The sequence below is a fragment of the Phyllostomus discolor genome, chromosome 6 (assembly GCF_004126475.2).
Source record: "Phyllostomus discolor isolate MPI-MPIP mPhyDis1 chromosome 6, mPhyDis1.pri.v3, whole genome shotgun sequence".
NCBI classification, from domain to species: domain Eukaryota; kingdom Metazoa; phylum Chordata; class Mammalia; order Chiroptera; family Phyllostomidae; genus Phyllostomus; species Phyllostomus discolor.
In genome coordinates, this window is record NC_040908.2 from 86,614,351 (window position 1) to 86,628,659 (window position 14,309).

The following is a 14,309-nucleotide window of genomic DNA, read 5'->3' on the forward strand; positions in this document are numbered from 1 at the left end:
ACTCAAGCCCTAGTCATTTTACTTGCTTAATATCTCTCAAATATCTCTAATTTTTCCTAATCCAAGCTGTCGTCGCCTCCTGGCTGATGGTTGCACTGGCCTGTACTCTGGTTTCCCCTCTTCTGCTCTGCCACTTTCAACCATTCTCCATATTACAATCTTCTGAATGTTTTCAAACAAACCTACTATTATCATCCCCTTACCTAAAACCCTTCAATGGCTTCTTACTGTCCTTACTTATGGCCTAATCTTCACATTACCACACTGGTCTTCAGCTTCTGAAACCCTTCTTGAAGCACAGGGTCTTTGCATGGCTGTCTCTGTTGCCTGCAAGGTTCTCCCAATGGTCCCTCTACCCCCAGCCTTCTGGCCTAATTAATGCCTATGCTTCCTTCCAATCTAAGGTTAATTTCTACAGAAATCCTCCCTGATTCCCTTGATTGGATTAATACTACCTTATTCAATGTTTTCCTAACATCATATATAATTATTTTGTAAAAATCTGTCTCCTTGGTTAGATTGCAAATTTCATACAAGGAGAGTTTGTATATTTAAAACATGGTTTTTTTGTGTGTGTGTTCATTGTTCTGTTCCAGTATCTAGCAAAGCTTTTTAATTTCTATTTTTACTTACCAGTACTCTAAAAATTTATCCTTTATAATAAAAGTTTCAAAGTTTAGATATACAGTAGCCCCACCTCTTACTCATGGTTTTGTTTTCCATGGTTTCAGTTACCTGTGGTCAACTTTGTTCTGAAAATATTAAATGGAAATCACTGAAATAAACAACTCATGAGTTTTAAATTGTGTGCCATTCTGAGTGGCACATTGAAAACTCATAGCCTCCCAATCTGTCCCACCTGGGATGTTAATCATCCCTTTGTTCAGCGTACCCACGGAGCATACGGTAACCCATTAATTACTTAGCTGTCTCAGTCACCAGATTGACTGGCATCGTGTTGCACTGCTTGTGCTTAAGTAACCCTTATTGTTGCCTAGTGCCTAATGCCTTATGGAATCAAAATGCCTACATCGTTCACCTCAGCTTATCTCATCTCTTAGGCATCGCACCATCTCACAAAATCACAAGAGGAAGGGTGAGGACAGTACAATAATATATTTTTTGAGGGTGCTCCTTCCAAAAAAATAAGATATATTGAGAGAGGTAGAGGCCACATTAACTCAACTTTTATTATGGTATATTATTATAAATGTTCTATTTTATTAATAGTTATAGTTACTGTTGTTAATCTGTTACTGTGCCTAATTTTTTAATCACTCTTTATCATAGGTATGCATGTACAGGAAAAAACAGTATAGATTGGGCTCAGTACTATCTGTGGTTCCAAGCATCCACTGGGTGTCTTGGAACACATCTTCTGTGGATAAGGGGGGACCACTGTGTTGTCCTAAAGAACTTGTAGGTCATTTTGAATAAATTACTGAGTTACTGTTACAATGGAAATATACCTTTTTTAAAAAAGGTATTCAATAGAGTTTATCTCAGTAACAGAATCAACTGTTTGTAAAATGATTTTTGAACAATATTTTTTGGTTTGCTCTTTCCTTCCACCACAAATTACCACAGTTATGTCAATTTGTTTGTCTTACATATTGATGGCTCTAAAGTAGTTTTCAGGGAATTACCCAACTGTTTAGCAATGTGACTGTAGTTTGGGGGAAGAGTATATGCTTCTAGGACTTTGCTTTCTTTCGTATAGCGAAGTGTCTCACTTGGCTATCAAAGTTGTAGTGTATAGAATGTTGTCTTCTTCCCCGTGTTCAGTTCCTTGTCTTGTTTTCTTGTCTAGTACCCCAGCTAGTCTGTGACAGTGGTCCTGCCTTATTTTCCATGCCTGACCCTGTATCCTAATTACCATAACAAGGTTTCTTTTACATGCTGTTGAAACTTGGCACCATGACCTTAAATTTCTAACTATTGCCTTTTCCTGGTATTTCCATAAAAGAACACATGCTCATCTGCTGTGACTTTATCCTGTGACCTATAGACAGTGTTTTCACTCTTGTTTATTGTTTGTACATCCTTTTGTACAACTGACTACATGTCCATTCAGTATTTATGAGTCTGTGAGGCCTCTGGACCTTGGTTAATCCTATCTTGAACTGCCCTCCAATGAAATGAGTACCTTCTAGCTTGAGGAACTGGGCTATCTTGCAGGATCCTTGTCCAGACGAGTTAAGTCATCCATTTATTCATTCGTAAGCATTTATTTGATAGGTTAGGAGATCATCTACAATTTGTCAGGCCCTGAGACTATAAAGTCAACGAAGTAATGATCCCTTTCCTCAAAGAATGTAGAGCTTCCAGGAGAAATACAGCAACTACACCACAGCACCGTGTCAGCAATGCATAGAGTCCTAGGGAAGCACAAAGGAAGGGGCCTTTGTTCAGACTGGGGAATATGTGAGGGCAAGAAAAGACTTGAATGTGAACATTGAATAGATTTTAAGTAAAAGTAGGCATTAGCTAAATGGGAAGGATGGGAGAAAGGCATTTCCAGGTAGAAGAAATGGGAGGCTCAATGTCACAGGTATGAAACACCTTGGTGGGTTCTTAGAACTATAGGGGGTTACAGTGTGAATTGCACTTAAAGCGTGGGGGTGGTGAATGAAGCTGGGGAGGTGTGTCAGGAAGCAGACAGTGACAGAGTTTGTATATTAAACTACAGTTTAACCAATTTTAGTACAGTAAATTCTCATTTGCAGTAGCTATGGTTCATAAAGTTGCTGCCAACATTGAATTAGCAAATACTGAACTATTGATCCTAGGTTCCTGCCTGCCTTTGGTCACATTTCATCAATGGATCAATATATAACTTCGTTTTATGTGTGTTTATATTTAAAGACACCTTATTTAAAATACATTGTTGATTCATCAATATTGAACTTGTGGCCAGCATCATTTATGACTTATGTCTGAACAAAGATTATCTAATGCATATATTTTTCCCACTAGACACATCACAATTTCTTGTACTTTGGAACACTAGACAGCATTTCAGCACTGGGAGACTTTTTTTTAACAGCAAAATAATTTTTTAAAAAGCTAAAAACGTGGCACTAAATAAGCTGCAAAAAGGAAACCTGTTTGTAGTAGAAGAGCTGAAACAAGATGGCAGAGCATCCCTCATTCATCCTCAGCTAGAAATGTGTGCATTTGGGCAACTCTAAATTCTTACTGTTCGTGAACGTCCATCATTGACCGTGAGAGTACCATGAGTATGGACTTTGATGTTACAAATAAATTGTAGGTAGTAAGTGAATGTGCAAATTTTACCATCACAGTGGCTTAGGGAAACTGTAAAATCTTACGATCTAAAAAGACAAATGACTGCATCACCTCAGGTTCTGAGGGCATTCCTGAGCACACTTCATGTGACTAACATGACTTATCATAGAAAAATGATAAAATGATGAAGTAAATATAGATACATAAATTGTTTAACTTACTTATCTGGCTACACTATAACTTGCCCATGATTTTTCATCTCGACTGTGATAGAGACAAAGGGAAAAAAGAACACTGTATTTTGGATTTCAGGTATGTCATGATTCTTTTTTAAGTCACATGATCCACAGAATAATCCAGTTCTCTAATAAATCCTATTTCACTTGTCTTGATGCTTTAAGGTATTTACTAATTTGAACAATAAGACTTTTGTAAGTGAAATAAAATTGACATCTCTGCATTTATTTAAAAAATACATGACCCTGCACTGTCCAGGTGGCTCAGTTAGTTAGAGCATTGTCCAATACACTGAAAAGTTGCAGATTTGACCCCTGGTCTGGGCACACACAGCGTATAGGAGGCAACCAATTGATGTTTCTCTCTCACATTTGTGTTTCTCTCTGTCTCCCTTCCTCTCTCTCTAGAATCAATGGATATATCCTAGGGTGAGGATTAGAGAAAAAAGAAATACATGATCCTTTTTAAGATTTTATTTATTAATTTTTAGTAAAAGGGAAAAGGAGAGAGAAAGAGAGGGAGAGAAACATTGATGTGTGAGAGACATCAATTGGTTGCCTCTCCCACACCCCCAACTGTGGATCTGGCCCATAACACAGGCAAAAGCTGTGAATCATGCCTGTAACCTTTTGGTTTGCAGGGTGATGCCCAACCCACTGAGCCACACCAGTCAGGTCATGATCCCCCTCTCCCCTTTTTTTTGCTTCATTCTGCTTTTAATAGTTTAATTCAATCATTGCAAACAGATAATTAGTATGGGTCCCTGTCCAATTGTACCTTAGGGTTTTTAGTCCTTAAGGTGAATATGTCTAAAAGATAAAGTATACAGATCTTTGGGTAAAAAAGGAAGAGATGCATCTGGGGACATGACCTTACCCAATGGCTGGGTCTGTCTAGGGTAATGAATTCAGTTACTTGATCCCAAGTCTAACTCCTTTCCCCAGTATGTTTTCATGGACTATAGGTGTTACTAAAGAGGATTAAGAGGAGAATCTCATCTGTCAACTAAACATGTTCTCTATGATTAGATTAGATATGTTTGAAAACAAAGTGGTACTGTAGGTAATACAAGAGTAACTAATGTTTATATTGTATTATCTTTTAGCTATCATTTGCTTGTTATTGTGAATGCACAGTCTGTTTTTGTGATTCTTCCACTTGAATTCTTTGATAACTTAAGAACAACAAGAATTTAAAAGACTAGATATTGTTGGTGAAGGAGAAATCCACTACTTCCTAATGGTATTTGTTTTATGTGGGGAAAGGGACTCTGTTAATATTACATTAAGGTGGGATAGTAAAACTAAAACAAAGCCAGATAACACTGTTACTGAGAAAATTTAGGTTTGTCTGGGAAGCTCATCATGATCAATTTGACGCCAAGAGGATTTTCTTTACCTGAGTTCTCTACATCTTTGGTTTGGCTCCAGGACACTGACTTATACTGATTCTGAGTATCCCTCTTACTATTGTACATTGAAAATATAGGATAACATTAAAGATTTATATCCACTTTCATGATTCAGTGCCTGAAAATAAACCACATCAACCTTTTTAGATCCTTCTTCTAAGGATGTCCATATCATAGTACAATTTGTTTCTGGTTCACGGGAGCGACATATAGCAAACTCACTTTTGGTTTAGACTTACATTATGGTCCACATTGGTTGAAAGATTGTGTGATAGGACAATCCTCTATCGTTCCCAATAGAGGATTTATCTTAGATGTTAATAATGTAGATTGAATAATTTCCTTATAAAAATATTGCATATTCACCCATGTTAAAATTTTGATTCCAGATGAATATTTCCAAATATGTCATCTATAAATATGCTTTAAAATACTGCTCTGATTTCTTCTTCCTTCTCCCAACAAATGCATCATTTATAATTCTTTTCATAGAGATAATCATCTAAAGAGCTTTCTGAAAGGTGGCAAAACTAGAAAGCAAATTAGTTTTATGATTTCAGACTACTTTAGAACTCTCAAAGGAAGAATAATGGTCCCATATTTTGCTATAAGGTTTCCTTTATGGACAGAGTAAGCCATCTAATCTTGACAGACTCAATTGTTTTTGATTTTCTGCCATGGATATCCATCACAGAAATAGAAGTTGTGATTAATAGCATTTTGTCCACTAACCAAAGCATTTATAATGTATACCTGGAAAATACTCCAAAATGGAGGGTAATGTTAAAGTTTCAAAAAATTTCAATAACTAAAAAAATCAGTATCAGTTGAGGGGAGAAAGCTATAAACGTACTTTTAGAAGAGATGGAAAATAAATTTTTAGATTTTTATTAATTTTAAAAAGATAGTGGAAGAAAAAGAAAACCTTTCAGGGAATTGATGGGAAATATTTTTCCTATTTTAAAATGAAAATTATTCCAGGAATTTATTTATCATATAAGTGTTCAAAACATGCAGAAATTTCTCTTAAATCAAATAGATTATTGTAAATGTTTTATTAGTTAAAAAGAACCACTCCCATTTATTTTCTGCCATCAAGCTAAAAATTCTAGAATAGTGATGGCAGCAACATAGAGAGAGACAGTACTATAGACTTAGAAAAACAATGGTACCCCAAAATTGATTCTATATTTTAGTAATTATAGGTAGTCATCTTTTCTCTCCTCATATATAGAGCCATGACACAAAAGCACAACTGAGAGGAGAGGTGATGTGCTAAAAATGGTCTTAAAGCAGACCTACAAACAGGTTAGCTTTTGGGAGTATTCTTGCAAAAATTATCAGCCCATAAATTTTCAGCCTAGAAAATTTTCTAGATGGATATATGTGGAAAGGCTAAGGAAAATTGAGCTATTATCGTATAAAGCATATATCATCATTCATTAATTCAATTATGCATTTATTTATTCAGTCAACAAATATTTGAATTTCAGTAACTGGAAAGGCATGGGGGTTAAGTGAGTAAGGAATGAACTCTGCACTCATAGAGCAGAAGAAAGTTAACATTTGTTGAGGGGAAACTATGGTCAGATGCTTTACATCTTATCAACTTTATGAGGTAGATATTTTTACCATTCCTCCTTTTATATCTGGTGAAGCTGAGCCTCACAGGTGTTTAATAGGTTACTCAAAGTTACACAAATAGTAAGTGGCAGAGTTAGACTTCCAAACCTACTTTGTCTCCAAAGCCCACTACTCTATGGTGCTTGTAATCTAGTCGGAAAGATGGAAACCTACCCGATTACCTGTAATCTAGATAAGAAACTGTGATAAATACTATGAGAGAGGTAGGTTTGTGATTGTGAACCAACTGTAGAGGGTAGGTTACACTGAGCGTGGTGTGGGGTATAAGGGAAAGAAAGGAGTGGTAGGAGAAGTCAGCTGGGTTGTGATCAGATTGCAAAGGAACTTGAATGCTATGTTGAAGGGTTTGGTCTTGATCCTGCAGAAATGGAGAGCCATGGAAAAAATGATAGTAGGTGAGTGGACTGAGCTGTATCCCCCTCAAACCCCCATGTTGAAGCCCTAACTTCCCAGTGTAACTGTATTTGGAGGTAATAAGGTTAGATGAACTTATCAAGGTGGCACCTTAATATAAGACTAGTGTCCTTATAAGAAGAGAAAAAGATACCATAGCTCTCCTTCTTCCATGTCAGGACACAGGGACAAGGTGGCCATCTACAAGCCAGGCAGAGAGGCTTCATCAGAAACCAACTCGGCACTTTGATCTCAGACTTCCAGCGTCAAAACTATGAGAAAATAAAATTGTTTTGTTTAAGCCATTTATTCTGTGGTATTTTGTTATGGTAGCCTCAACAGACTAATATAGTAGGAGAGCAGCATATTTGGACTTGGGATTTAGGAAGAGAACCAGTGTAGTGTGGAGAATTGCTTTGCATATTCTCTGTCTGGTCAACTCTATACATTCTTTGAAGCCAGCTCTTTTGAGAAGAGTTCTTGATTTTTTTAAGCTTGATTTATTGACCTTCAATATGTTTCCATAGTGTCATGTGCATACATCTATCATAATAATATATCACAGTTCTTGAATTTAATTGGCTATCTCTCCCACTAAGTTGTAAACTCCTTGAGATCAGGAACCACATTTTATCTTTGTATTCCCAGCATCTAACACAGCACTTGACACAGAGCAGGTTCTCAATAAATACCTGTGGAATTAAACAGTTAATAAGTTTATAGAAGAACCTGAGGCAAAGAAACCAGTTCTAAGACTGCTGATATAATTGTCAATTAGCAGAACATTCACTTGTAACTCATGCCATATTGTCTTATCTGTTTGACAAAAGATAAAAAATTCGATAATAGTTTATCTTTAACCTTTTAGTTCTAACCCCTTCCAAAAATGAACTTAAATGAAACTTTAATTCCAAAAGTGCTGAAGAAGTTGATTTATGATGATTTTTGCCTCACTGAAAATTAGGCTCCTTCCCTCCCTTTAAGTCCTAGCAGAAATACGCAGTACCTAATACCCTCTTAAGAGAAGAAAATGCTGACTATTTCTAATTACCTAATTTGTTTGGAGGAATCACCAAGAGTCCACAAAGCGAATTAACGTAATCAGCAAACTCGAATGCATTGTTCTGTAATTTATGCAGAATTCCCGATAAGTCTTTCAGAGTTTGCCAGTATGTGCTATGATTAAAGATATGTAGGCCAAAGTGAATCCTCTGTCTTTGCCTTTATAGTGCAGGAACAGTCACAGAAATGGAATTTATCCATTAACCAACAAAATATTCTATAAATCACTGCATTAATTGCTGAGTTAAAGGCTGTGGCTGCATCATGAAAAACAAAGGATATTGCCAAAACCAGACATATTCAGTTGATTTCACACCACCAATGTGTTTAATTTTATGAAAATGGTTCCAGATGGCAGACTCATTCCTCTGATCATTTAATTTTGACCTATTAAGATGGTCAATTATATTAAACTTTTCCTGATTTTATAATATTTCTGTTCTTAGAACATTGTGTATGGTTTGGGGCCTTATTGGATGGAAAGTATGTGAATCTATTTTTCTCCATTTCCCTTTAATTCTGTTGTTCCTATACATTCTTGGGTTCTTGCAGAGGCTGAGAACAGCCAAAGTTTAATAGAATTTCTTAATCTTCAATTAAAACTCTAATAAAGGTTTTCCATTTGTTCAAGCAAACATACCAGAAATAGATAATTTTTATATACATATGTTTAAAAAGAATAATTAGGATTATTTAGAAAAGTTTATTGAAAATCAGATGACCTTCTGAAATGTTGGCCTACCTTTTGGAGATACTTTTCTTTCTCAATCTTCAGGGTTTCAGCTATGTCAACTGTAGCTTCTAAAGAAAATAAAGTCAAATTCAATCAGAAATAATTTTATAATGATTTTACAATAATATTTATATAAAACTGCATAAAGATTGAAAGTGTGAAGGTAAACATAAATACATACTATCTTAAAACTTTATAAACCAGATTCACAGACAATTGGAGATGGAATTAATTAGCTATGGCTGCAGGGAACATCTAATCTTAGAAGATAAGTAAGCCTGAGTCCAGAGACAAGGAAAGGTCTCTAAAGAGAACATATTTGCAGTATCAGAGATTCCAATTTCCACATTCCTATTCAACATGTTATAGGAATTTAGACATTTTCCTTCAAATAAATAGGGCAGTTGCTGAAGCAAGGTTTTGGTACGCAATTCAGAAAGTTATGCCGAAGGGTAAAGTTGTGTCCTTATACTTACTATCCATTTTCTGAAGAATCTCTGAATCAGGATGTTGAAAGGCATAAAACTTGGTACTTACTGTTTTTCTCAAGGAAAGAAGACTGCAAGTAACTTTTCTCTAAAAATTACAAAAGAATAGAAATCATTGGGAAACCATAGCATTAAAAGTATTTAAGCTTTTTATACCTATAAAAATTACATAGTAACAGTTTCCATATCTTAGGCCTTACTAAAGTAAGGCCAGGGAACTTGGTTCCTAATGTTGACTCTGCCTTCAACTTTCTCCAGGGATTGCATGTTTGAACTCAATTTTGTAAAGAATTATTTTTAATATCTTTTAAACCAAGATATAACATTTCCCCAGATTATTCCATACCCTTTGGCCCAATAGATGCATTGCCTAAGGGATACTTTGAAATGTACTTTTAGATATAACAAAGATTTTGAGTAGAAAGATTGCTGAGAAGTTTTAAGATTATTTATATAGGGTTTTACACATTTCAAATTTAAGATTCTTATTTTAAAATTAGGTTTGATAGATAAAGAAGATGTGATACATATATATAATGGGATATTAGCCATAAAAAAGAATGAAATCTTGCAATTTGTGACAACATGCATGGACCTGGAGGGTATTACACTAAGTGAGATAAGTGAGACAAATCAGACAGAGACAAATACCATGTGACTTCACTTACATATAGTCAATAATATTGTAATAAGTATGTAGATGGGTACTAAACTTATGGGAGGAACACTTCATAAGCTATATAAATGTCTACTCATGATGTTGTACACCTGTAACTAATATAATATTGAATGTCAACTGTAATTGAAAAAATAATTTTAAGAGAATTATGTTTGGCAGTTTCTCTTGGGAAGGGCTCTAGTATCTTTAGTGTTGGTCATGGTGGAGGTAGAAATGATCACCAGGAGGCAGCTACTCACCAGCTGCACAGCTCTTGGAGACCCCGGCCACCGGCAGACGCTGAGTGCTGCCTCCAGACAGCACCAACTGGGATTCATTAGGAGGGTACATTGACGCTGTGATCCAAAATTGCTTGGCCAAGTTCATGTCCTGTTCTGAAGAGCCGCTGAACACCAGGAATCCCTGGGGACAAATTTCACAGGCCTCCTTTTCGCTGCTAGAGCTTGCTCCCGGCCTCGTTTCCATGGTGATTCAGGACGCTTCTGCAAACTCCCTCGCCCCTCTACCAGCCCCGCCCCTCGGCAAACGGTCAAGTTGGCAACTACCCGGCCAGAAGCCCTTAGTTTACTCCGTACACGTTGGGTCCATCGCGCATTGGTGGGCTCTTTGAAGCCCACTTCTGCGGTGATCACAGGCTTGGAGACCAGCCTTAGCCTTGGAGTCCAGATATGGGAGTCAAAACACCAATTTGGGGGCGTGTCTTGTCTTGCTGGAATCAGTGGGAAAGCCCTTCAGGTCTCCATCACAGTCAGCCCTCTACGTGCCTCCCCCATTCTCCAGCTTCCAACACCCAAAAGATATGAGTAAAGCTTCTGATCTTTAGCCCCACCGCCCCAATCCCCCATCCACACCAGATTGGCATACCTCAGCACCCCTTAAAGGGAAGTTCTGGGTCTGCTTTGGTTGGAGAATTAAATAGGCAGTTAGCATCCTATTGGGGAGCCAGAGGTCTGAACTGGACCGATGGGTACTAACGTATATAGTTTTTGTTATCACTGCCCCCCACCCCACAGGCCCAATCCTTTAAGACAAATCTTAGGAAAGAAGCTGGATTTATATTACAACTGCATTTAGCAGTGGGCCCCACGAAGAGCTGCCTAGACTGCAACAGTGTGAATGATTGAAAGAAGGGGTACATCTGATAAGTGGACTCAATCCTTCCGTGAAAAAATATTTTAAGAAAAATTTTGTTAATACAGTCTTATAAAAATATTAACTACTTGTAAAAACATTAACAAGTGCGTGTGAATAGCTTTCCTGGGAGATTTTATGTCACTCTAGGAACAATTTAACCATTTTGGTGACAGGGAAGTTGTAATTTCTGTAGCAGGAATTGCGATGATCCTCATAATTTAGGGAATGAACACAAGCTAATAACCCACAGTTTATGATGTTATGGCATTTTATTCTTTCAAAATATTAATTAAGTCTCATAGAATAGATACTTCAAAAGTTGATGATCACAAGTCTATACAATGACAGAGATCAGGTAAGGGAAAAATCTGATTCCCCAATCTATATGAAATTCTTCTGGATAAGAGTCTGAAGAAATACTGAAAAAGTAGATATAAAAGTACATATATATTACAAAGGTTGTGTGTTTAACAGCTAATAGGTTGATTTGTTTTAGCTGAGCTATTAATAAATAGGCATCGGTTAATATTAGCGTGTTTCAATTCCACCTCCCCTAAACACACTGATGTGCACAGGCAGCTCATCTGGATGAATTCTCAAATCTTTTTACCTGGCCGTGTGGTTAGTGATTGGTACTATTAGCAATCAGCTAACTACACTGCCTAGTAACTAGACTCACAAAACAAAAAGTTTGCTTTCGCCACAAACCGCAGTGTGAAGGAGGCGCCCCCATACATCGTGATAGGTCGATCGTTGATTCCGCTATAGCTCACGTTAGTTGGTGGGTTTGTGAGTGCTCTACTAAACAATGAAAAGAGGCAAAATGAATCACAGCTATACAGCATTAAACCTTACACAGGGGGCTCCTCCCCGCGGTTGAAAAGTCTGTATCTTTCAATTAAAGCCGTTAACCACCCCCCCATCCCCCCATATTTCGCTTTCCTTAACACGGGATTGCACAATCTTGCTTTAGCTCCTAGAGCGGGGCGCAGTTTGAGTGTGTCTGGAAGCAGCAGCACGCCGGCATGCCCCGGGGCTTACTCGCACTCCGACTGCACGCCGGCTGGGCTGCGCCGGGCCACCGACGCCTCGGGTCTCGAAGCGCAGCGTCCGGCTCTCCAACGCTCCAGGTGGGCCGTTTGCCGCCAAGGGCGTCGTCCTCTTCCCGGAGGGGCGGCGGTTGAGGCCGTGCCTTGTTTTGATGGCAGTGGAGTTAGTGATTGCAAGTACTAGAGTACAATCAGCTAATTACACTGCCTACAAACCGAGCACCGGGTGCCCGCGGGCGGCAGCTCCCGGACGGTGCGCAGAGCCGGTGCGCTGTCCTCGGCCGGCGGGCGGGGTAGCGGGACCCGCCTCGACCGCACGCTTCACCCGGGATGACGCCCACAGAGCCCGGACTTGGTGCCCAGGGAGAGGGTCTCCGGAGGACTGCACCGGACCCACCGAGGACCCTCGCCCGGCCCGCAGGCCGCGCTGCTCCTGCAGGACTCGCCGCGAACCCTTGGCGTGGCTCGGCCAGGCCGGGGGGCGGCGCCCCAAGGGGGTCTGCAGCCCCCGGCCCCGGCCCCCCCCCCCCCCCCCCGGAGCCCGGACCCCAGCTGGTTCCCCGGAGCTCCCGCCCGCTAGCTTCACCTCTGCCGCCGAGCCCCGGCTGCCGGCCTCCGCTGCCCCGCAGCCTCCCGCACCCCCAAGCGCCCCCCGCCCCCCCCCACCCCCCCGACCCCGTTCAGGTTCCCTTCCCTTTTCCTCTCCCCTGAGCTTTCAGGGGCCCGTTCCCACCTCCCTCACTCCCAGGCGGGCCGCCCCACACTACTTCTCTACAGTTCCCAGCCCAAACCCTACGGCCGACCCTCTCAACCGCGTGCGCCCCGCAACTCCGAGCGGCCGAGTGACCGTGACCGCAGCGAGCCAACCGCCCTTGGAACCCCGCGGGAAGAGGGGTGGGGCGGGCGCGAGCTCGGCTAGGGGGAGGGGCGGGGGGAGGGAAGGAAGCTAAGAGAAGGGGCGGGGGGGTGGGGGCAGGCCCCAGTTGGGACCCAGGCGCGAATTCTCAAAATGTTTCTCTACCTGATCTGACAGGAGGGACAAAAAGCTCCTCCTCCGTCACCCTCCCCAAGGGCCCCGCAAGCCAACTTTTCATGCCCATCCCCATTAGGGAAGACAGCTTGCCAGGCACCAAATGTAGGCTGAATTTTCCAGGTGCAGATAGGCCTGGATACCGCGTGACCTGCGGAGAGGTGACTTTGAGAGTTTCATCTGCACTCCTTCGTTCTCCTTACACTCTTGGAGGGCCAGGTGGTGAAGTGGGAGTCAAATCGTGAGCCAGCCAGCTTGTCAGTTGGATCCAAGTATGGCCCTCAGGAGACCAAGGCCACAGTTTTGTACTTTCAAGGGCTGCATTAAGCAAACTCTTCCTACTTCCAGCTCATATTTATTTAAAAACCAGCTATATGTTCAGTACCTAAGGTCATTCATTCCACCCTCCATATGTACAATCTAGGTGATAACAAAAACGGAATACATTATTTACCATTCGAGATGGTGTACAATAAATTACTGAACAGGGTAGAGACAAAAATGGGTAGGATGGGACACTGAGAATTATAATTGGCCAAAGAAGGTTCATGGAGCAGGTGACACCGAGGAGGTCCTTGAAGCAAGACTAAATTTGGACATTCAGGGTGAAGGCTGTGAAGGACGGAGGAACAATGTGCTGTGACCAGGTCCATTTTCTTTCTCACTATTTCATGTTCGATGACGTAGATGTGTTTCTATTTGTGTCCGCGGAGTAGATTCAGCAAAGAGGACAGATGCAGAGGATTTCTTGGAGACCTCTACTAATAATTGTTTCCTTTAGTTACTCCTTTCCCCTTTTCCTTCAAGGAACGAATCAGAAAAGGATAAAGAATATACACTTCGTGGAACTCATTTGGGAGTAGCTCCCGCTACCCCTGCCTGCCTCCGTATAGTCTTCATGAACCCAGTACAGTACACTCATTGTTGACCCTGAAAGCTTAGTTGCAAATTATTTTCCACAAAAGAAAGCTTCCCAGCTATAGATTGATTCCCTAAACCTGGCAAATGGTCTTGCAGATGCCACTGGTAACACAGATGGGGCAGGTAACCTAGATCATTCAACACAAATTCCATATTCACACTATTTAGGCACCAGAATAACTTTCTAAGGATAAGTTTGAGTAAGTTATAGCATTATCTTTGAATATGAAAGCATATATTTTGCCAAATCCATCATTTGTTCTGTGAACAACAAAATGA

General features: G+C 40.2%; 1 protein-coding gene across 1 annotated transcript in view; it reads right to left on the reverse strand.

Annotated features, from left to right (window-relative positions):
• HOATZ (HOATZ cilia and flagella associated protein) overlaps positions 1–10,641 on the reverse strand; it is a 34,711-nt gene extending 24,070 nt beyond the window's left edge. The window contains exons 1-3 of the mRNA XM_036028590.1: positions 10,136–10,641; positions 9,267–9,305; positions 8,739–8,797 (exon numbers count right to left, since the gene is read on the reverse strand). Coding sequence (XP_035884483.1) covers positions 8,739–8,797; positions 9,267–9,305; positions 10,136–10,361 — 324 coding nt within the window. The 5' untranslated portion in view covers positions 10,362–10,641. The remainder of the gene's footprint in view (positions 1–8,738; positions 8,798–9,266; positions 9,306–10,135) is intronic.
• Between the last annotated feature and the right edge of the window lie 3,668 nt (positions 10,642–14,309).